We start from the raw sequence: 23,829 nt of genomic DNA, 5'->3' as shown, positions 1-23,829 counted from the left end.
AATGTGGCACGATACCTTAAATCTTTCTATGACACTTTCTGTATGTGGACCAGAGATGGGCAATAATGCATAATCCAATTACTTATTTCAAGTAACGAGTAAAGTAAGGGATTACTATTGCAAAAAAGGTAATTAGATTACTGTTGCTTTCCCGTAAGCATGCTGCGTTACTGCGTTACTAAACCGTGATTTCGTTTGCGCGAGTGTCTCATGACAATGAGGTAAACGAGTGCAGCGTTCGTGGCAACAGCTGTGTGCAGATCAAAAATGGATAATATAACGAGTGCGGGAGAGAGTATGACCGTGCAGCGTTTAAAGCGTGGAAGTACTGACCTTACTTTGAGTTTGATTCCTTAAAAAGTGACAAAACCATTAGCGTCTGCTGTACACTGCGTGGGAAGAAAACGAAACCCCTAAACTTCCAAGCAAGCACCGAGTACGCTGCCATGGGAATGCGAAATTCACAGAGAAACTCCAAGATTCTTCCACTGACATGCGGCACACCTGCACCAGGGCAAACCTCCGCCTGCCCCACTCCTATTAAGCAGGGGAAAATAGAACAACAGGACCGCTGAGTCTTTGATTTGATTTATTTTCTGCTGTGTTTTACATGCATTTATTTGAAAGACTGAGTGTAAACACAAAAAACTATTTTATTTTATGTGCTGGAATGTGCAGAAAATAGGTTTAAATGTTAAACAAATTTCTTCCAGTCAGAGAATGTTGCATATAATTTAATTTTTGCTTGATGCATAAAGTTAAAAGATTAAAACTAGTTTTAAAAAGAGACTTTTTCATTTGATTACATTTTATATGATGGATTATGCAGAAAAAGTAGAATTGGGCTGAAAGATCTATTGCTTTATCACCTATTCAGGTTGTAAATCGTGTTTTTTAAAAGTAACTAAGTAACTAATTACTTTTGAAAATAAGTAATCAGTAAAGTAACGGGATTACTTTTGGAGGGAAATAATCAGTAATTAGTTACTGATTACTTTTGTCAAGTAACTTGACCAACACTGATTGTGATTGCTTTGGTTGCAATCAGATTGCCATGGTCACCTGCAGTTTGCATGTAGGATGCCAACTACTCACCAAGCGGTGGAAAAAGTTTGGTTTGGTTTTTCTTTCATCTTTACTTTTGCGCTCTCCTGTGTCTCATGGTCTAATCAGCCCGTGTAATCCCGACTTTCCCTCTGCTTTGCCTCACAAACAGCATGCACACCTGACTTGACTGCAGGATAAAATAAATAAGGTCATTATACAAAGAAAAGGAGCAGAGAGAAGAAAAAATTCAAAGTCCCCCCATCAAGCAAAAATTTATCAGTAAAACCTGGCTTTTGGCAGCGTTTGGGAAAACAATTCATCCCAAATTAAATCAAAGTATTAAAAATCAGTTTCTTATCCTGGTAAAAGGGAGAAAGGATGGACTATAGCAGAGGATGTGAAAAAAGCTGAGATTTATGTACAAACCAGATTCCAAAAAAGTTGGGACACTAAACAAATTGTGAATAAAAACTCAATGCAATGATGTGGAGATGGCAAATGTCAATATTCCATTCAGAATAGAACGTAGATGACAGATCAAAAGTTTAATCTGAGAAAATTTATCATTTTAAAGGAAAAATATGTTGATTCAAAATGTCACGGTGTCAACAAATCCCCAAAAAGTTGGGACAAGTAGCAATAAGAGCCTGGAAAAAGTAAATTTGAGCATAACAAAGAGCTGGAAGACCAATTAACACTAATTAGGTTAATTGGCAACATGATTGGGTATAAAAAGAGCTTCTCAGAGTGGCAGTGTCTCTCAGAAGCCAAGATGGGTAGAGGATCACCAATTCCCAAAATGTTGCGCAGAAAGATAGTGGAGCAATATCAGAAAGGTATTACCCAGCGAAAAATTGCAAAGACTTTGCAGTTATCATCATCAACTGTGCACAACATCATCCGAAGATTCAGAGAATCTGGAACAATCTCTGTACGTAAGGGTCAAGGGCGTAAACCCATACTGGACGCCCGTGATCTCCGGGCCCTTAAACGACACTGCGCCACAAACAGGAATGCTACTGTAAAGGAAATCACAGAATGGGCTCAGGAATACCTCCAGAAACCATTGTCAGTGAACACAATCCACCGTGCCATCCGCCGTTGCCAGCTGAAACTCTACAGTGCAAAGAAGAAGCCATTTCTAAGCAAGATCCACAAGCTCAGGCGTTTTCACTGGGCCAGGGATCATGTAAAATGGAGTGTGGCAAAATGGAAGACTGTTCTGTGGTCAGATGAGTCACGATTCAAAGTTCTTTTTGGAAATGTGGGACACCATGTCATCTGGACCAAAGAGGACAAGGACAACCCAAGTTGTTATCAACGCTCAGTTCAGAAGCATGCGTCTCTGATGGTATGGGGTTGCATGAGTGCGTGTGGCATGGGCAGCTTGCATGTCTGGAAAGGCACCATTAATGCAGAAAAATATATTCAGGTTCTAGAACAACATATGCTCCCATCCAGACGTCATCTCTTTCATGGAAGACCCTGCATTTTTCAACAAGATAATGCCAGACCACATTCTGCATCAATCACAACATCATGGCTGCGTAGGAGAAGGATCCGGGTACTGAAATGGCCAGTCTGCAGTCCAGATCTTTCACCTATAGAAAACATTTGGCGCATCATAAAGAGGAAGGTGCGACAAAGAAGGCCCAAGACGATTGAACAGTTAGAGGCCTGTATTAGACACGAATGGGAGAGCATTCCTATTGCTAAACTTGAGAAAGTGGTCTCCTCGGTCCCCAGACGTCTGTTGAGTGTTGTAAGAAGAAGGGGAGATGCCACACAGTGGTGAAAATGGCCTTGTCCCAACTTTTTTGGGATTTCTTGACACCATGACATTTTGAATCACCATATTTTTCCCTTCAGATGATAAATTTTCTCAGTTTCAACTTTTGTTCCGTGATTTATGTTCTATTCTGAATAAAATGTTGACATTTGCCATCTCCACATCATTGCATTCAGTTTTTATTCACAATTTGTTTAGTGTCCCAACTTTTTTGGAATCCGGTTTGTAGAACGAGAACAACACCGGAGTTTTATATCAGGAGGCGTGAAAAAGTGACGTAGGTTTGAAAGATGTGAAGAAAGGATAGAAAAGATTGAGAGAAGGGCAAAGAAGTCATCAGAGGGCAGTACGGCAGGAAGAGATATGGACAGAGAGCTTCCCTGTAGTCACATCTGAGAGGATGCAATAAACAGAAAAGTGAAAAAGGTGAGAAAATAATAGGCTAAAAAAAGAGAGCTGCAAAAGATATGAGAGAGTCGGGATGCTGCTCAAGCGTGAGGGACAGGCAATCCTTCAATATCCAGTAGCTTCTCATGTGGACACTGGATTCAAACTGCCGAACCAGTGCAATAGTTTGGCTTTATCCCCAGAAGGAAGCGAGAGGAAGCTTTTTAGTTGGAAACGGTGACAATAAAAATGTGCACAGCTGAGTTTTCAGGGTTTATCATGGCTCAAAATGGGTCTTTGGGAGTTGACTACCCACAACTGCAAAATAAGTCTGTGTATTTTTTTTTTTAAATGCATGCATCTCATAAAGAATAGTGTAATTTATATATGACTAAAAATTGCCAAAAATAATTGCATTAGAGTGATGATAAGAAGAAAATCACCGTAGCGTGCACAAAATGAAATTTACAAATTTCTGACAATGTCGATTAAAAACCCAAAACGGGCTCATTTAAGATGTGAAAGCTAACAAGCTGTAAAAGTGGGTTATAAATAACACGACTGCACACAATTCGTATTCAGGACGTATGCAGGATGCAGCATCACATCAATAACCTCGCCTGAGACGGAGGGATAAATCTGCAGTAATTGCCTTCTCTTCTCCACCAAATGAAAGAACACTTCAGCCCCTGCTTTGCAGAGGGTGTAGGAAACCCTACCGAGCACACTGATGAAGAAGGACTGGTCGATCAGTTTGTTGCCCTCCGGATCGACCAGGTTGAACTTGAACGACAGGCTGCCTCCTTTCTCCCCTTTCTCGTGGCTGTACTGCAGCAGGCCTGTAAGACAGAGACAAGCACTCGGTGTCCAAGCTTCTGACTTCATGCAAAAGTGTAAGTGGTAGAAATAATTAAACCCCAATGAATCACACAACCTTAGAGCTGAAACTAGAAAGCACCGACAACTTCTACGCTTTTATTTTGTCTTATCACTAAGTTTTTGAATGTAATTCAAACAATGAGTGAACTGAATTTAGCAGAGATGTGGTTTAAAATTACATTTTGATAAATGTACACTGCAAACCACCTGTGACCTTTTCTGCATTTTGTATTCTTGCCCATGTCTGGGTGAAAGCAGTGCAAAAACTGAAGCAATTGCTACTCTGCCATCGAGCTGTGCAAGTTCAAAGTTAGTCAATTAATACCTCTTGCTTCTCAACCCACCCCTCTGCCACAAAAATCTGTCACCTCCAACAACATAACTAACTAAGATAATAAACTGTATACAGAGTTAGCTGTAGCCACTGTGACATCACCTCTTGGTTGGTGTCCTGTTGTGAAAATTCAAAGTCAAAGTGTGAAAGCATACCCTGTTTTATAATCTATAAAAGGGTCCATAATTTATAATGTTGTATTCATTCAGTCTTTAGACTACAGCTCAAGACCACCTTTGTCAAAAAGGACATGAGCATTTGGTTAGATGCTTGGAATAATGTCTATAACAGTAGCTTTGATATTTTTACTTTATGTTCTACAACATAAAATATAGCAAAAGTAAATTGCTAATAAATGGCTAATAATAATAATAATAATAATAATATATAATAATAATCATCATTTGACTCTGTTGCCATCTGCTGGCTTTGGAGTGAAATAAAAAATAGTGAAATAAGTACGCCAAAGTTCAGATGTTTGTCGTAATAGTGCCGTCTTGGCTTAAAAGTTCCCAGCAGGTTAAGACAATATAAAGGCCGTTGCTATGAATGAACTTAGTCTGGGAATAGATTGCCATGTATGAAAGAATTATTTCTCACACAGATGAAAATTACATCTTCTTATGTTGCGAGTCTCAAATCTTGATCGCCTAGATCCATTTAGTGTTTTATCATACGTGCTTTAAGCAGTAAATCTCAGGTAAAATGAACTGTTCTATCTGCCAGGAAGGACTCAAACACAGACCCAAGATAAACAAAGACTGGATACGGTCTTTATATTATCTGCATGTCGTTTGAAATCTACAAGACATGCTGACTCCATGTCTGTGTAGGTTCCTAGTCAATCAGGTCATGGTTGTCTTACGAGCTTGAAAAAAAAAAAAGCAGGCAGCTGGACTCCTTTAAAACATTTCACTTCTCATCCAAGAGGTTTGTTCAGCTTGAAAAACAAAAAGGTGGAGAGCCCCAGCTATTTAAACCCTAGTGGAGGTTGTTCTCTATGGAGGTGGTAGCTGACCCTACCTATTATTAATCATGAGCTAAGGTTTGAGAAACCGCATGTGTCATTACCGTCAGGGGTTCCAAGTAAAACCACTGGCATCATGGGAGAGTGTCTGCGCCTAAATTTCACTCTTTCATGGATGCCAATGTTCACATTTTGGACAGACAAGACAGATGGTTTGAAAGAGATGTAAAAGAGGCCATCTATGTCCACTGAATGACCATCACTGGACAGAGGTGGTGGCTTTCCACACCAGCTGTCACTCATCTTGCCTCGGGTACTCTGAATAGATCACATGATAGGGTGGGGCAAGGTCTCACAGTGGTTTCACCCAAAACTCTTTGTGATGACGAACTCAGTAGTAGATCAACAATCACCTCCAAAGGGGACAACTCCCAAAAGGGTTCAAATTGCCTTCTTTTTGTCAAGCTCTTAAGATGACACGCTGCCTCAAATACTAAAAAAAAAAAAAAAAAAACATGCATTTGTCTCATCTGATAAAAACAAGAAAGGAAGAAGCACTTACTCAGGAGAAGTGCCAGCATACTTGTCAAATAAAGCCTGATTTTTTTTTTCTTTCTATAAATAGAGATATTTCTGGAACTGGAAATGTTTAAGCTTTCAAACTGGCGCAGAAAAAAAATTCACAAAGGGTATTAAGTGTCTGATGGTTAAAATTACCTGGGAGGACGATCACTACAGTATACTGTAAAATGAAAGACTGCATGTACATATTATACTAGTAGTACCTCTATGTAGTATGAATAACATAACCACAGTACCAGAGGTGTAAGCACCTTTTGCAAGGCACTCAAGGAAACCAATGAACAGCCTCAAACATAAATGAACAGGTGGAGATGCAGACTATGTATTTGCAGATTACAGCTCCACCACAAAACAAACTTCCATATTACAGCGAGACTGCTCAGCAAGGACAAATAGTCAATCTCAGTAAGACTGAATGAAGACAGACTAAATATTAATTCCATCTGCGCACACATTACTCAGCTGTAGGGTTTTCTAAGTATTCAGATGTAACACTGTGGAGCAAAACCCAAAGAAATGGCAAACAGAAGTTCATTCTATTAAATTGGAAATGTGGGTCACGTCCATCAAATGGAGAAAGAAACTTGTCACAGTGAAGACAAAAAACATGTATAAAAGTCAAAAAATTTAATTAAATCAGTAATAACACAGATAAAAATAGTAAGAACACTCCGTGTAATAAACATCGTCAGGTATCCTGGGTTGTCCTTCTTCTTGTCACCTCACGTGAGCAGACAATGCAAACCAGCCTTCTCGCGCTCTCTCCTTGTCCATCTATAGACAATGAAGAAAGTTTTTTTCAAATCCAAGCAATGACATGTAAATAATGCACACTTTGTGTGTGTGTGTACCTGTATTTTGCCATCCCTAGTTTCTCTTCCAAAACTGTGAGAAGATGCATCAGAACCAGCAAACCTGTAGCAAAGATAATTAATCATCTACATCATATGATCTTCAGTCAGTCAGTTCTTCTTCCTGACATCATCACCTTGTGTCTGTTTAAGATGCTGGAAAAGAAATGGGAAAAAGAACCTTGCTGTTCTTTGTCGTAACATCCCTCTCTGAGCCGAGATACTCACCTCCTCTCACCCTCACCGCCACCACTGTGTGACCGGAGCTCCCGCTCAGGCAGCAGCTCTGATGCCTCCAGGCGTTCCGCTGCAAAAGATGAGGCGTAATGATTTTAAACTGTCATGTGTGCTCAAGACAGACAGCGACATGCTAGTTTTACCCACTGTATTCTGGATTTGGGCTGAAGGCAGAAGCTGGGATCGGGGAGACAGAGGGAGAGACTCTGGCTGACACACTTTGCTTCTGTTGCTCGATTATTTCCAGCAGTCGACCTCGGGCTGCAGCGCTCTGCCTGTTCAGCTCCAGGAGGCGTTGCTCCACACTGTTTGCACTGAAAGTGTTGGGTGATGTTGCCTAAGCAAAAACAAAAAACGAGACACACACTGCATGTAAATCATTAATAAATCTGAATGAGGAGGCCACCTAAAGGCTCAGCCCAGTCCATTCCTCGACACACCTGTCCCATCACGCTATGAAGGGAGGATCAGAAAATTAGACTGAGTCAGGGGAGCCACTACTCCACTTCTAAAAGGTGAGCTGCTCTCAGAGAGCTTCAAACAACCCCTTAAATCTCACCTGTTGAGTCAGCTGTTTTTCTTCAGGAGTCCACACATGCTGGCTCCGCCTCTCTTTACAGCTGGACCCAGACATCCTGCTCTCTGCAGCGCTCTGAGGTGTTACTCTCCCAGTGCTGCTGCAGCTCGATATTCTTTTCTCATTGCCACTGTCGAGTGATTCTCTGACCCCTGACCCGAGGCCCTTTGCCTGGCTGAGTTGAGCCCTGATAAGATCGGTCTCTCTGCTCAACTGAGCAATCTCAGCTAGCACTGTGCCCGGAGACATCTGTGAGCGAAGAGGGTCAGAGGTCAGCGATAACGAGGAAGCAGAGGGAAACTGAACTTGGGGCAGACTGCTGAGACTAGAGTCTGAGCCGTGAGTGCGGAGGTCCCCATATGAGCGCAGGAGATCCACAACAGGAAGCTGCTGGTGCGGTGGCGCAGGATAAGTTGCTGTGAAGGAACGAGAAACAAAAATTAGCCACCTCAAGGTGAATCATTTCTGGGCTGAATATTTGAAATCAGATAATAATTTTGGAAGGGAGAAAGTTACCAGGAACATGCTGAAAGTGGTCCCGCTGTTGAGGTGGTGAGAGGAGAACAGCAGAAGAAACAGGTACTCGCTCAGCACCCGTCGCAGACTGATAGCCTGTATACCAACAGTTCACCAAAATATAAACCATTTTCACCATTTACCACATTCCTCTGGACAGAATATACACAGACAGACTGCACAAACCTGCAACTTTGACCTCAGAGTGTGGGGTTTGGCTACTGTGTTCACTCAGCAGTCCGAGCCCTCCCATCGCCAACACCACTGTGTCCAACTTCCGCTCCAGCTCTGCCATCCGCTGCTGTAACCCTGCCTGAGAGTAACATCATCACCAACTCATGATTTATCAGCACAGCTGGACTAACAATAACCTAAGCCCAGTCTCACCTGCAGGGCTGTAGCCTCCTCTCTCAGAGTCATGGTTTCAGCAGTGAGAGCATCAATGAGCCTCTGCTGCTCTTTCAGCTCCTCCTCCAGTTTTCTCCTCTCCTGTGCCTCCTTCTGAGCTTCATCTTCCCTCTAACACATTACAGGCAGACAGTGATTTAAACACATATAGCTATCTAAAGATTTCAAACTTGGAATTCGTGTCTCCTTGCTTCCCCATCGATGACATAACTTTTTAAATAAAACCAACATTTAATAAGAAAAGAATGCATCCTATATCCTATAGACTAAAAGATGCAGTGACAATGGTACCACACTCTTATTTTTTGTTTACGCGAGTAAAGCCTGCATGGATTATCTTTAGCTTGAATAATAATCTCCACAAGCTTGTGTGACAAAGCCTTTTTTGATTTCCGGCAGTACCTTTTTAAGGAGGTGCACCAAACGTCCCAGTGTAGAGACCAAGGCCACAGAAAATCCAGTAAGGCTTTGTGTTCTGTGCTTTTTGGGACTCTGTGCAGATGTTGGTGTTGTATCAGGGCTCAGTGCGTCCAAATCCGACTCCACCTGACCCAGCATGGCCTGCAGCAGGCCCAGACTGGACTGATCCCCGCTGAGAGAGGTAACAGAGGAGCCGTCCAGCTCTGAACCCTGGGAAACACACTTCCTGGCTCTGCTGGTGTGATTACCGATCCTGTCTGTTCAGCATATAAAAGAAAAACAACATTGATTTTCTGACATGGTCTCATCTTCAAACAGAGTATTTCATTTTGGAGAAAATCCATCCCTTGCAGATACTACCTGACTTGCTCTGAGGTGGATCAGGATTAAGAACCTGAGAAACCAGGACTGATGTTTCCTCTCTGGCGTCCTCCGACTGACTCTGTCTGGACCGAACACGCTGAACAGCCACGGTGGCATTGAGAGCTGAAATGACGTTAGATAAGTGTTTATGTTCGCCTCTAATGCCAGATATATAATAAATGATTTCCTGATCACTACCTAAAATAAATATAACACACTTCTAATGGCACTAAGACCTTCTGATTATCTGTTTATCTTACCTGTCTGAGCTGGTGCCCTGTCTGATGCACAGGGTGTCACAGGACTATTATCCTTGTCTCCATGGTGACGGCTGTGATGATGACCTTTATGTTGCTGTGACACACTAGCCCGAGGCTGCGCCTTCATTTTTTGTACATTGACCCTGCAAATAAAAGCGTTATGAGCAATCTAATAGTGACAGCAGCATCTCTGTCACTGTTGTAGTGTATAACAGTTAGCAGGGATTAGCACCTTCGGATTACATGATACTCTGAACGGGTAGAAGGACGGGCGTCATCATCTCTGTGGTCGTCCTCTGAAGCTTCCAGTTCATTAAGAGCCTGAAATAAATCACTGTAATTGTTTAAAATGCAAATAAAAACTCAAAAGAGTGTATAGTATTTAAAAATACACTTTTTTATCAGTGTCACATTCGATATGTTACCTCTGTAGTGTTTTCTGTTAAATATAGGGTTTAAATCATAAAAAGAAATAAAATAAACTAATAAGCATAGTTGTTGTTCTTTAAATTATACATTGCACATGCTGTATTATGAAGCTAATAATGACAGTCTCAATAACACACACACACACACCTCTTGATCCATCATTGACTGGCTGAGGAGAGACAGATGAGTTGGACGATCTGGTCTTTGAAGAACAGGCAGTTCTGAGTCAGAGTCACAGTATGGAGCCACAGTCACACTGGGGTGTCCTGAGGAAAAACATTTAGACATGAAGCAATACTTGTGCAACCACCAGAGAGAATTTGTGGCTCTTCAAAATGAAAATACTGGGACAAACATCTAATGTTCAACAATCAGGTATCTCAATGACATTTTAAAAGCAATGAACAAGAAGTTATTCTATTTAGTAACTGCATCTGTTTATTCGCACACAAAACAATTTGCCAGATACCGGTGTGCCTGCGTGGAGCATCTCCAAACAGGTCTTTGACCACAGCCAGGGCTTTGTCAGAACGGGCCAACACATCCTGCAGCAGCAGCTGATCAGAGAAAACCTGCAGCAACGCCACACAGCTGAGTTTAAATCAACACCGTAAGAGCCACTAAAAAGATACAGATACACATGCAATGCTGTCAAAAAGGCTTTGGCTGATTTCTTAGTTGTTGTTGTTTTGTTTTTTTTACACATATTTGTCACAGAAAACCCAAGTAAATAAAAAATGCTGCTTTTAAATGATGGTTTCATTCATTAAAGGGAAAAAAGCCAAACCTATCAGACCCTGTATGAAAAAGTAAGTGCCCCTCTTTTTAAATCATGAATTAACTCTAAAATAACCACAATTTTTTGGGGGGGGACTGAAACTGAAAAATCAGGAACAGAGCAAATATATATTCTCACAGCACTGTACTTACCTCCCTGATGATGCTGAGGCTGGCCTGGTCCAGGGGTGCAGGGCTCCCTGTGTGCCTGAGACGTCGTTTCATGGCTTTCTCTTTCAGCTCCCACTGAGCTGCTGCTTTGTTGTGAGACTTGTGGATCTCATGCCGATGACTCTGAACCAGAAGAACAATCAGACAATCGTGAGACGAAGGTACAGTAAATAATACTTAGAAAAAAATAAAAAGTGCAAATCTTCTTGCACCTTACCAGCTCCGCGGGTGTCAGCTTGTGCACAGAGAGGTCGTTCACAGTGCTCTGAAACCAAAACGCTGAGAAGTTAGACAGGCTAAATAAAGGAACTTATAAAAACGTTAGCTTGAATGTTTGTTTGTTTTTCTTACACCATGAACATGTTTCTGTAGTTTAGCAAGAAATTGAATCCCTAATGATCTGAGTAACCTCTAGAAAACAAATAATCTCTCCTCATACCTTTCTATTTCAGATTATGGTAGAGAAGATTCAAAGCAAGCAAGAGTAGACTGTCTTCTAATTGCACAGAAATAAGTAAAAGTACAAGACTGCCTGCTTAGTTGTGACTCTTCATATGTCTCTAGTATTTGTTCAGCTGTCAATACTCACCACCCACTCTCTTCTTTGAGCTGCTGCCTTCTTGGGGCGAACAGGCCTTTTCCCTTTGGCGTGCTGCTGTGGACGCCCCACTCTCACAAACGACATCTGCTCACAAACAATACGACAAGGAGACTTCGTTAAGGCTGCACACGTATCATTTACCAAAAGTGTCTAGTATGTAACAACAAACTAGCTGTTAACTCTGATTCCCATGGCGAAGCTTCTGTAACTTTCACTAAACTAGGATGTACGGTTGAGCTAACTTAGGCTAAAAGGCAAGTTAAAACTGAAGAAAAAAAAAACTTACTTTTTACAGCGTGGAGCTCCGGTTAATAAGGAGAAAAGCTCATCAAGCTGTTTTCAGAAGCCGTTTTAAAGGCTGGTGACAAATAATGGCATCAAAACCACCTCTTCAGTTTGTTGTGAGACATTTTTCAACAGTTGGCGCCACTTCATGTGCCGTTTCCACGGATACCGCTTCAAACAGACGAGCATGACGGGAAATGAAGTGCTGCTGGGAAAGGTCGCGAATCCTTTTCATTAGGCGGCAAAAAATGCCCCCTGTCGGTGATTTAGGGTCAATGTGAGATACTTAATCATTATTACTGGTTGGTTTATATCTGAGGTTTGTATTTTGAGTAATAAAATTTATTGCTTTTACATCGTAAATACCTGAGACTAATTTCCACCCATTTACCCTGTTTGCACTCTCTTTTTCACCTCTCTTGTGTTCTGTCTGTTGCTTTGGATGGTTGATCGTAAGTATTTAAACTCATCCACCTTCACTACCTCTGCTCCCCACTCTCACTACAGATTACAATGTCGTTTGTGAACATCATGGTTCGGAGCAGACATTTCTCTGAACTGTTGTAGAGGACAATCCCATCTAGTACAGGTAGAGAAATAAGCTCAGCAGCCAGCGCAACAAATTCTGGATCCTTTGCTTTTAGTTAGCAATTGTTTTAAATGTGAAAGGGGTTTTATGCTCTAAGTCATGAAAGGACGTTTGTGAAAGGACCTTTATGCTGCGCACTGTGACTCACAAATTTCCCAGAAATCTAACCACTGACATACCACAACTTTATTTTAAAGAAGGGGACCCACTATCGGAATTTATAGAGATCCTCCAGCTTTTGAAGTTGTGCCCTCCGACAGCCAACATGCTGGTAAAATTAAAAATTAAAAACTAGGCTAAAAAGTAAATATGAAATTATATCTTGCACTTTTAAAACACTTATAATTAAATCAAAATATTGATGTTATTTCAATTTCTTTGTCAGTCTGATCAAAAATTTGCCTTTGATAAATACGTTCATATCACAATAAAAATACAATGATAGTAAACTGAGTTTTAAAAAACTGATTCAAAATTAAATAGAAATAAAAACTTTTGAGATGTTTTCTGAATGAAGGTGAGGTTCTTGAAAAATCTTAGAATATTTGTCTAAGGCTATTTGTCTAGGCCTTATGAGAACATCCCCGCTCTTCAAAGGTTATTTAAATGAACCTTCAGAGGAAAAAAAAAACTTATGGGAACTTTCTCTAGTTGTTGCTAATTTTCCCAAATAACCACCATACAAAAAATAAAAACTTTGCATTAACATCTCGAAACACCACTAGATGGCAATGTCACTATTTAAATTTCTGCTGGTGTTGGCACATGCATGTCCAACTGTCAAATGTTTCAGCTGCTCTTAACCAGACAGGAACTGATAGGATTTATTTATTTATTTTTTATATCGCACAAGGCTCAGACTGAACTGGTTTAGGTTGCACTGTGGGGCAAGGTCACCCAAAAAATGTACGTTGTAGGATGGCCTGACAATTGCGCCAAGCCAACAACAATATTTAACTGGACACATGGTGTCTTTCCTTAAAGGTAATAGCATTTTAATAGCAGTTTATAGTATAATAATAACAACAACAAATTCAAATAGTCTATCTGTATACCTGGAAATGGGTGTAACCAATGAATAATGTCTTTTAAGCCAAACTGCAGATTTGTTTTCACTGAGAAAAATCCCTCTGACCTCAAGTTAAAAATTCGAGATCCAGTCTGGAAGACTGTTGCCAAAAAAGACGGTCGGATGATATATCTTCTTATTTTACTTTTTTTAAAATATCAACTAAATTGAAGCATTTTGACCAGTGGTATGTGGTTTGTTGGTATTCCCTGTATATTTACTCTGGTTGTTACAGTGAGGTGTGGATTTGCATCTGACTTTTTACACGCCCCTCTCACTCTGACACAGGGTGGGTTAGACTCTGTGGGCTTCAGTTCAAGACTGACACAGATTTGGTTGACTGACTTCTGACACTCAACAATGCAGGCCAAGCCACAAAAGTTTGAAACGTTATCTTTACGCACGGGGCTGGCTGTGAGAGGACTCGAGGGTGACAGCAGCTGTGCGCCCATGGATCAGGCTACAAGTGTTAGTTTCTCTGGATCCCCGAGGAAAGTCATTTGAAGAGTTCAGGAGGAGACAAAAAACAGCCTCGCTGCAGTGCCAAAGGAAATCCATTAGTTTCTCTACACTGGATTTACCAGATCTCCGAGGGTCTGCAACTGGAATATCAGTCAAACTTATAAATTCATATATTTTCTGACTTTTTTTTTAGTAGTATCCATTTGGTTTTTGTGCATCCCCCTGAATAACCGGAGTCACTTTTGGAGAATTACGCACGCGATTTCTCTAACAAATGACAGCCTCTAAGTGGTTTGTGGCTCCTGCACTGCATCCCCTCTGCTCCCTTCATCGGACCGACCCAGCGTATCACCCCTCTCACCAGCTTAGACGCTGGGAGTAAAAGCCTCTCAGTCTCTTCCAGTGCGCCAGCGTGCGGCCGCGGGCCACCTGGCCGAGAATGTGGGGAGGAGGTTTCCCGATGTCTGTCACCGCGATTGTGACTCTGCTGTTGGTCATTATTGACGTGAAAGCGAGCGGGGAGTTTTGCCACGGCTGGCGGGACTCCCAGGGAGTCTGGAAAGAGGGCTTTCAGTGCCCGGAGAAGATAGACGGAGTGGACGCGATTATCTGCTGCGGGAAATGCGAGCTGCGCTACTGCTGCTCCAGCACAGATGCGCGGCTTGATCAGGGGAGCTGCGATAACGACCGGCAGTCACCGGAGCCTGGGACAAACAACAAGGAGAACAAGGACTCCGGTGCAGGTACAAGCCCATAACTTGCACTCACTCTCGCTTCTGATAATCCCACTGATAGTATGAGTAGTACTGAAAGAAGAGCGCTTAAACACGTGAAGAGCAAAGCGCAAACAGAATAAAAACTAAATGTTTGGGGGTTTTTTTCTTTAAGTTAATCTCTTGTATTGGAAGTTTCATAGTTAAATCCCCTGTTTTCTGTAGACTTAAGCGTGATTCATGTGAGAGAGACACTGAGATAACGTCGGTGCACTAAAACTGTCTGACCTGTTGCTTCAGTGGGGAGAGCGCACTCTTTGTTCACATCAGAATTTACAGTCTCAGTAAAAGCCTTTTGATTTTATTCATTCCATATAAATCTTACCATACTGTATCCCATAAGCCAACCTCATACATGCCCCACTGCGTATGTACAGGATGCCTTGAATTTGATATTGTAAATATCATTTAATATGACCTGCTGGGAGCTTTGGTTTCCTCTCATAAACCCAGCAGACTCACAGTATCTCCCTGTTAAAAGCTGCATCTGCTGCCTGTCTCGGCTGGCAAGCGACAGCTGCACGGTCACAGCAGACTCCTCCAAAAAACCGGTTAACTGCCCTCACAAATGGCAAACTGTGCCGTGCTGCTGCACTTTATAAATAGCCGTGTTTGTTCTGTAACAGTGCAAGAGAGGGGCCGGGCTCAGATCACGCCGTCCCCACGGGGATCAAGTTTGGACTTGACCGGATCTTGGACAGTGTAGCTCACGAAGGGTGCTGACAGCTCTGTTCATTAAAAAGAAGAAAAAACACACGCAATTTGCGTTATTTCCTCTCACCAGGCTCGTGGAGTCTCTTTCTGTTGGCCAAGCTGCTACTGCAATCTAACCACTCCAGTCTCTGTGGTATCTGTGGCTTTTGAGGCCCTCACACTCAGGTCATGCTTAAAACTAGAAGCTCACATATAAGAGGCATCATTGCCAAAACCAGAGGCAAAATATGACCCACATTTTCCAACTTTTACCGTGGATTGGGTGACAGACCTCTCCCCCTCTGGCCCCTCATTCATCACTGCTTACATTCCCATAAGTTAATCTACTGTAAAGTCTCTTGAAAGTGCACCATATCACGAAAGAAACATACTGGACATGAGAGAAAAGTGCAATACATGTTTCCTCAGAGGATACTCTGCCCTCTCCAGCTACAATCTGTCATTTGCTAATACTATCACGCCTTATCACTACAGGAAGCAATATATACATTTCATTCATAGGCTTCTTGCCAAAATTACTTAAAGGAAAACATTTTTTTCTTACTGAAAGAAGAAGAAGTGTTTTTATTCATCCACAGCCCAGTTCACTTTGTGCATTTTACACATTTTTCATGTGCTTACAGCCTATTCATCATCTCAAAGAGATACACATAGTGCAGTGTTGGGGGAATAACACGCAGGAAATTATTAATGTGCTGAACATGAAGGAACATATGGTATTTGGGAACAGGAGAAAGCCCGTGGGATAGGCTGAGGGAGGGGTCCAATCAGCCAGCCAGCCACGAAGAATCTGCCCAAAACAAGAGCTCAGCAGAGGGGGCTGCCACAGCTCGACTGCAGCAACAGGTGTGGACGAGTGACAGGGAACAATAGGAGGAGGGGGGGGGGAACAACTGCCATGTGCACAAAAAGTGCCTTAAAAGTAAGAAGTAAAGAATAAAGTTAGTTTTTTCAAATTTATGTGAGTACTAGGTGCGGTTTAGTGCTCAGTGTCCACATGAAGTGGCTTAAAATGAAAAGTGTTTCAGCAGGAAATACTTGTTAATATTACAAACAGTAAGGAGGCTCTGTGGATCTTCTCATCAAATGTTAGTTAACTCTGGTGAATTCTTAGCTTTTTTATTTAAAGCTGCACTTCACTTTATCCGTTGCTTTGGATATCTGCAAAACCAATCACAAGCAGCCTCTGCTGCACTTTGTGTCAACTGGTATGCTAAGAAGCTAAAGTAACATTAGTTAACTCTATACCTGATAAAAATCACCATGTGGCCATGTCAGCATAACGACATCAGCCTTTAGCTCAATGCTCAAAGCACAGCTGTGCCTCTGCACCAACTGACTGAGCTGCAAGCATGGAAACATGCTCTCAGTCTTGTTTCTTCTTTTCCACTCCATTAATCATCTCTTGACCTTCCAGATTTATCTTGTGACCCCCTTCAGGGGGTAACGACCCCTATGATAGGACCCAAAGGCCTAAATTCCCTGACTCTACAGATTCAGTTTCAGCCACAACAACCACAAGATTCAAACTGATCCATTACCAGTGATGTAATAATGAAATATACAAAAAGTGAGGCTCATATGGTAGCTGATTTTTCGATTGCTGTGTACAGTAAAGAGCTTATTTACTACTGTGCATTAACTTTTTAGGACCTTTATTCACTCCATTAATGATTTACCATACAGTGTTTTGGAAAGTAGCTCTAATAGCAGTGAAGTCAGGGGTAAAGCAACACAAGGAGAGAGTCCTTGGAATGACTGCTCCTCATTAGCATTGCATAAAAAGGGAGTGGAGGTAGAGATGTTGAGGTAGAGGCCATATAAGTACAGGAAAGATGGCACAGAGAGGCTCCCTGGTACATTTCTGTTCTTGTAACTTATACTGTAAGTGTTCCTTTTAAAACCTGTTTACTGTGAGGTGTGCAGCTGCGTGGTGCAGAAGCCTCTTAAGTTAACACCACTTCTTGTCGAAAGGAAATGGGTCAAGGTCCTGGTTTGTTTCATGTCAGCGTGCCTCTGCCTCCTCTGCCGCTGCTCTTGTTACCAAGACCTTGCTGCCTCTGCCCATGAGTGATCTCCTGCTCTTAACAGCTTCCATGCAGTAATCCTTTTAATACCTTGCCACGTTTGATGAGCATTTTGGAAAAAAAAAAAAAAATCAAAGTCCCATGGATGCATTTCAAAGAGCTCACAGACAAAAGGAAACTGGAGCCAGTTTGCCACCTCTCTCCTCTCTTTCTCTCTCTCTCCGGCATACAGTTACACCTCGTAATACACGGGCACATTCAAAGTGGAAAATAACTACACCCAGTGGGAACAATAAAACACAACTAATCACTTGTAATGTAACATGGTCGTTATTGTGCTTTGAAAGGTGTTTGTGGTAGTGAGCATGGGAATGAGCGACTGAGGGAAACACCTCATCGGCGGTGACCTCATCTTGAATGTCGCCCTGTTTCAGCCTTCAGTGCTTTACCGAAAACGAAGAGTCAGGAAAAACTGTTCCTACTGTTGATCGTGCTTTAGGCTTGTTTTTGGAGCTTTTCCTGCTCACTTCACAAAATTTACAGACTGACACTGAGTTCTTCTCGCATAATAACGTGCCAAAGCTTCTACCTGCTCACACAGACATCTCCTATCTGACCCAGCAATTTATAGTCTGATAGGTGGAACTGTGAGAGTTACACAAATGCGTAGTTGTTGGGAGTATGATTTGCTGCGTTAAGCAGAAACAAAGAAAAGGTCAGTGAGAAGGAGCTGGCTTATTCCTCTGATTTAAAGAGCCGAATAACCTCCCATTCAGCTACATTAAATCAGTCCACTTTAATACCTTTCTTTAAGCAGATGCCAAGTACTGTACTTCAACTTGAGTAACTTATTTTCACAGGATTAGTAAAAAAAAAAAAATAGGGGTAAGAGGAAAAAAATGAGAGCGCGAGAAAAGGGTCACAAATGTTGGCTGGCAGCGAGGCTTAAGAATGTCACCAGTACAAATGCACACAGGTCTGTGGGTTTGAAGAGGCCGGGGACACAGTGGGGTGTGCAGGATTAAAACAGATCAAAACAAAGTTAATAACTGCTAATGAGACTCTGGGACTCCCTGGGGACTCAAATCCAGTGTACCTTCTATTTTTCTGCTCCAGTCCTTTGTTTCACTGTCTCATTCAATCAGCACTCACATGAAGGAGCCCCTGTGCAGATAAGCGAGACATGTGAGCATGCAAGGCAGCACAGCTTAACAGGCAATAGTTTTTTTCACTAATCACATGTTTTACAGCTGTTTTACATCTGCTGTGATGGCCGCCCCTCCCTGAGCCTGGTTCTACCGGAGGTTTCTTCCTGTTAAAAGGGAGTTTTTCCTTCCCACTGTCGCCAAAGTGCTTGCTCATAGGAGGTCATATGATTGTTGGGTTTTTCTCTGTATGTATTATTGTAGGGTCTACCGTACAATATAAAGTAACAAATGGTGTGATTTGGTGCTGTAGAAATAAAAATGAATTGGATTAATGTCAGTTTAATGGCAATGTCTCTTCTTCTTTTCTCTCTGTAGTTCCCATCTACGTGCCATTCCTCATCGTGGGCTCAGTGTTCGTGGCTTTCATCGTGGTGGGCTCTGTGGTCGCTGTGTGCTGCTGCCGGTGTCTCCGACCCAAGCAGGAGCTGTCCTCTGGAGGGACAACAGGAGGTGGGGCCGGCGGTGGTGGGCGCCTCCTGGAAACCATCCCTATGATGGCAAGCACCTCCAGGGGTTCCTCATCCCGCCAGTCCAGCACAGCCACCTCGTCCAGCTCGTCCGCTCCAGCCGCTGTCCCCCGCACTGCCCCGCCTCCTGTCATGCGGGCTCAGGCCTCCTGCTGCCTGCCCCCTGATGCCAGCGTCTTTGTCAACATGCCTACCAACTTTTCCGTACTCAACTGTCAGCAGGCCACCCAAATCATGCCTCACCAGGGACAGTTCCTGCATCCGCAGTACATTGGCTATGCCCACCCAGTGTCCTCTACCGCAGCCTACTTGGACCCCACTCAGGGGGGCTACAGACACCTCCAGTCACCCTGCCCTCCTCCCACTGCTGGCTCCAGTGTCACCAGTGATCAGAAACACCCTCCAGTGACAGTGTGACGAGGGCCCAACCAGCAGACCACTCTACCACTTTATTTTCAAAGATTAACTTGTGAAGTTTAACCTGTGAGGGCTGCGGCAGAGAGACCTTTGGGCACACTGCCAAAGTGGGGGTAAAAAAGAAAAAAAAAAAGAAGGCAGGGAGTCAGACTCACATGAAGGACTCATAAAGCTGTTCCTGGTAGCTGGACCTGCCCTGTAACTGTGTGTGGTTTGTGTCTGTTTTGTATGAAAGGTGGAACGAGCTAGGCTCAGCCTGCGATGCGTAAGGCAGATGCATAAATATCCTCTCACTGGATGCAAAGACAAAACTGCATCTCGGAGGTTTGTGCAGCCCTGATGAGTCATAATGCACAGTTCATTGCAGCCGAGAGATCAAGTAAAGGCTGCATGTGTTTGTGTTTGCATGGATGTGTGTGAGAAAAAGATTTGCAGGCTTATATGTACAGGAATGAGCGATGACTGGATGATTTATAGCAGCGGACTGTATGAAAAATGGACATTCAAGCAAAAAAAATATATGACCACATGCTGTGTTTATGCCATGTGCACATCTGTGCTTGTGAATGATTGTGAGTGGTTTATATAATACAGTATATTTTTGTTTGCGCTGAAAGTATGAGGAAAGAAAGCATGTGGATAGATGTTTGTACTGTTCGTGTGCGAGTCTGAGAGAGTGTGAAGTGTGGAGGGATGCGGTGGCCTTGTGAGTAACTGTGAGTGTAACTGTATGTAATGGGAAATGCAGGTGGTGTGATGTGAAAGGCAGTCGCGATCTCCCTGTAGGCCATTTAAAATCTAATGAAGTGAGCACAGGACACAGACTGTGACGCTCCACCCTACTATCCAACCCCCCCGCCTGCCACCCAGAAAGCAAAAAAAAGAAACAAAGAAACACAAAAACCCCAGAAAGACATTCAGAAATCCCCCCAAAATTAGATATATTCACAAGGCAGGCCGTTAATGTTCCTTGGACGTGTGAGTGTGCGACATAGAAGTGAAAGGAAGTTCTCTGAGCATTACAGTTAATTATACAGCAAAAAAAAAGAAAAGAAAAAACCCCCAAAAATGCCAGCTGCCCCCTTCACTTCTCTCCCACGAGGTGTGTGTGTGTGTGTGTACTTCACACCACCACAGTTCAGTGCATTAGCACGGGCAGCTCCGGGGCAGCTCTGAGTCATTATTTTCCACTTAGGAAGGGCAAGGAAGTGGCCGCTTTGGTTGTTAATCTGTAAAAATAAGCGAAAGTTGCTGAATTTTCTGCCGCTCTGTGTAGCGGTGTAAAGCTGTGCCACTGTAACCGAGGAACGTGCAGCTCGAGGAATGTGCTGCTCCACCGAGCGTGCAGCCCGACATGTCCTTCAGTACCGAAACTGGTTTGCTTGCGCACCTCATCTGTACTCCAAGCACAATGTCTGTAAGATTCATTGGGGAACTTATGCGACGTGTGGGGGGGAATAATAGTAAGAGAGTGTGAAATTGTGGAATTATTTTAGATCGAATGCATTTGCTCCACCTGAAATACAGCGATTTAATGCAGGAGAGACACTTTTTCATATGAAACTGAAAAAATAAACATATTTTAAAACTGAAAATAGGCTTGCTGTGAGTTTCTTAATAACCAGGAAGGTGAGTGATACTCAAAGCACAGACGCACAATTGGAAACAAAGCCCTGGTTAACAAAAACAAATATGACTGGTCGACTGGGTTGGTTTAATCTCCTTAAAACACTCACGCACTTAAGCTACTAGAAACATTACCCACATTCACAGACTGGTCTACCTCCCACAGAGGACGTCACCCAACACACAGACACACAGGAGAAATAATAAACCACAACAATGGACAGTTTAAGAATATGATGATGTGGAAGTGCAGTTTTGGCAAGCTCCTCCAGAAACTCAGCTACAGTAATGTGGAAAGCATATCGTCCCGTTGGGGAGTCACTGGGGAGGAGTTGAAAAGCATAAAGCAGCACCCCGATGGATTCTCCATACTGTAGCAGCTGTAGTTTTTCGGGCTGGGCCACATCCAGGAAGGTGGGTGGGAAAGGGATCTCCAGTTGGGGAGGGTGGTGGTGAATTAATCGGCTAATGGTCTGTCTACGGTAACCCCCTTGGGATTAAAGAAGGAGCGTGGGAGAGGTTTGATTTGGCCAATTTATAAAATGCTAAGCTTTTAATGTTCGCATTGACATTTTCTATATTTTCTTTTCCTTTCCATCCACTGTGTGAAATGTAAACCAAGACTCCTCCAGCTTCCCGGGAGCTACAGTTGGACTCAAAAACCCCTCGCTTTGATTGCAAGAGCACACAACGTGCAGCCAAAACACAAAGACATTTAGTCAGGCCATGGATTGATTAGATTTAATGATTAGGACAACCCCTCTTGCCCATCCCCTTTCAGTTTTGCATTCCTGAACCAGAGTGTCCTCAACACAGAGCTCACAGACAATGGACTCTACATTCAGACAAACCCCAAAGCTAGAAAAAAAAACAACAACACATGATCCATGCGAGCGTCTCAATCAAATCCCTTCTGGTTGGGTGCCTTTTAGGGCAACTTCAAGTAAAATACTCCCGCTAAGACATGTTTTCACATATGAGTACAAAAGAAACAGGCATTAATGAAAAGAGAAAAAAAATATATAAACAAATACACATTGATGTTTGCTTTAATTAAAAAAAAGAGAGAGAGACAGAGAGAAAGAAACAGTCCAGTAAAGAGTGGAAATGCAACAGAAATAAAAGAGGAAGCGCTAATGCCAGTCATGCTGCCTCCACGTCAGCTGACGGTGGTAGACGGGCGGCGTCTGGAGTCACGGGAGCGGTCAGAAAATAAAACAAAATGGATTTCTTCAAACTTGTGAAAAGGAGGAGAGGGACACGGAGGCTGCAAAGCGGCTATGAGATGAAGAGATAAGAAGGAAGGAATGAAGGGAGAGCTAAAGCAAGAGGAGGTCTCAGTGGGGTAGGAGGGGCTGTGGCAGGGTTGTGGTCCGGTTTGGTGAGCGTTCTGCCTCAGTGGCATCTCTATGGTGTTTGGCAGTGAGGCTCGATGCTGAGATGGAACGAGAGAGAGGGAGGGGGCCTGTAGCTGGGGGTGCAGGGCTCTGGCGGGTCCTCGGTATATGCTTCCCACCCTCTAATTTTAAGGAATTCTTCGCGCCTGTATGCGTGTGAGCGAGCGAGCGAGTGCGACTTTATTTTGACGTCCCCTTCCACATCGGCACGTGATGACAGACCGGAATTGAGAGGGAACCGTGGATGCGAACGCACATGGATCGACACACGCATGCACACGAACACGGGAGCGCCAATGCGTGCAGACACACATGCACAGGCAGATAGAGACGCACTGGAACGCGCGCACACACACACGCTTGCGCGCACACACGTAGGCAGAAAGCAAACCCAGTCTGAGGGGTATACAGATATGAGTAGCAGTCTCTGAGTTTGACTTGTCACGTCTGTGCATGGATATGATTGCTCATGCCTGTGCAGCCTTTGTGAGTTATAACAATGGTTAGTCCGTATATCCGGCCTGGTCCCTTCTCCCGAGTCAGTCCTCCAAGCGCCAGCGACGGCCTCCATGCCTGACCATGACTTCCGTCCCCGGCAAGGGGTCAGGTCACTGTCCAGTAAGGCCACAGCAGGGGTCGGTCACCCGGCGTGAGGGTGTCACTTAAGTCTATCTCCGCTGTCACCTTGACAAATTCTTGCTTCGGTGAGCCAAAGCTTTGATCCGGGATGGGGCTAGAGGCTGGGGCGCTGGCGGGTGGTGTCATAAGAGCGCACTACCTGGGATTGAGACACCACACCATGCTCCTCCTGAGAGAAGGCATAGCCATCTGCAGAGAGACAGAGGAGAAGTCTTACTTGTTAAGCCTGTGTGCTGAGTGACAACAAAACTGTGAACACAGAGATGACACAGTGAGACTGCTGGCTTCTCACATAAACTCCTTGCAACTAGGAAAAATTGAGATTTTTTTCCTATGTGATTTTTTTGCAATTAAAAACAACCTCAAGTAGTGCTGGTGATAAACTGGTAGCTCAGAGGCTGAGCATGCATCACCCTCAACCTCTAGGCTACCACTTTTGATTGCAATGCAAATACATATGTTACATAGCGCTTTTCTACTCTGCTGGAGCACTTACAGTGCTTTATACAACATGCCTCATTCAGCCATTTACACAAGCACTGTGATCTTCTATTCAAACTC

General features: G+C 43.2%; 3 protein-coding genes across 14 annotated transcripts in view; 1 reads left to right on the top strand and 2 right to left on the bottom strand.

Annotated features, from left to right (window-relative positions):
- Positions 1-6,597: 6,597 nt before the first annotated feature.
- spice1 (spindle and centriole associated protein 1) lies at positions 6,598-12,061 on the bottom strand. Its single transcript, XM_031740338.2, has 18 exons — positions 11,882-12,061; positions 11,584-11,679; positions 11,212-11,259; positions 10,977-11,117; positions 10,516-10,618; positions 10,194-10,312; positions 9,850-9,938; positions 9,618-9,760; positions 9,355-9,480; positions 8,977-9,251; positions 8,554-8,685; positions 8,353-8,479; positions 8,167-8,262; positions 7,633-8,066; positions 7,221-7,410; positions 7,065-7,143; positions 6,837-6,900; positions 6,598-6,759 (listed from the first exon to the last, which is right to left on the bottom strand). Exons 2-18 carry the CDS (start codon positions 11,677-11,679, stop codon positions 6,703-6,705), a joined length of 2,319 nt encoding a protein of 772 aa, XP_031596198.2. The 5' UTR covers positions 11,882-12,061; the 3' UTR covers positions 6,598-6,702.
- Positions 12,062-13,582: 1,521 nt separating this feature from the next.
- LOC116320656 (protein shisa-2) lies at positions 13,583-21,201 on the top strand. The gene is made up of 2 exons (XM_031740329.2): positions 13,583-14,743; positions 19,038-21,201. Exons 1-2 carry the CDS (start codon positions 14,440-14,442, stop codon positions 19,604-19,606), a joined length of 873 nt encoding a protein of 290 aa, XP_031596189.1. The 5' UTR covers positions 13,583-14,439; the 3' UTR covers positions 19,607-21,201.
- A 757-nt stretch (positions 21,202-21,958) lies between these two features.
- atp8a2 (ATPase phospholipid transporting 8A2) overlaps positions 21,959-23,829 on the bottom strand; it is a 50,334-nt gene continuing 48,463 nt past the window's right edge. For all 12 annotated transcript variants that reach the window (XM_039617054.1, XM_039617051.1, XM_039617052.1 and 9 more), the window contains one exon: positions 21,959-23,457. In XM_039617054.1, the coding sequence (XP_039472988.1) occupies positions 23,363-23,457 (95 nt within the window). In that variant the 3' untranslated portion in view covers positions 21,959-23,362. The remainder of the gene's footprint in view (positions 23,458-23,829) is intronic.

This window comes from Oreochromis aureus, linkage group 9 (assembly GCF_013358895.1).
Source record: "Oreochromis aureus strain Israel breed Guangdong linkage group 9, ZZ_aureus, whole genome shotgun sequence".
Taxonomy (NCBI): Eukaryota; Metazoa; Chordata; class Actinopteri; order Cichliformes; family Cichlidae; genus Oreochromis; species Oreochromis aureus.
The sequence above is the reverse complement of the archived record's forward strand: the minus strand, read 5'-3'. Positions and strand labels throughout refer to the sequence as shown.

Coding starts and splice junctions, on each gene's coding strand:
- spice1 (XM_031740338.2), bottom strand. CDS start 11,679: ATGTCGTTTGTGAGAGTGGGGCGTCCACAGCAGCACGCCAAAGGGAAA. Junction 10,313..10,515: donor TGCTCCACGCAGGCACACCG/GTATCTGGCAAA, acceptor GTTTTTCCTCAG/GACACCCCAGTGTGACTGTG. Junction 7,411..7,632: donor AAAAACAGCTGACTCAACAG/GTGAGATTTAAG, acceptor GTTTTTGCTTAG/GCAACATCACCCAACACTTT.
- LOC116320656 (XM_031740329.2), top strand. CDS start 14,440: ATGTGGGGAGGAGGTTTCCCGATGTCTGTCACCGCGATTGTGACTCTG. Junction 14,744..19,037: donor GAACAAGGACTCCGGTGCAG/GTACAAGCCCAT, acceptor TTCTCTCTGTAG/TTCCCATCTACGTGCCATTC.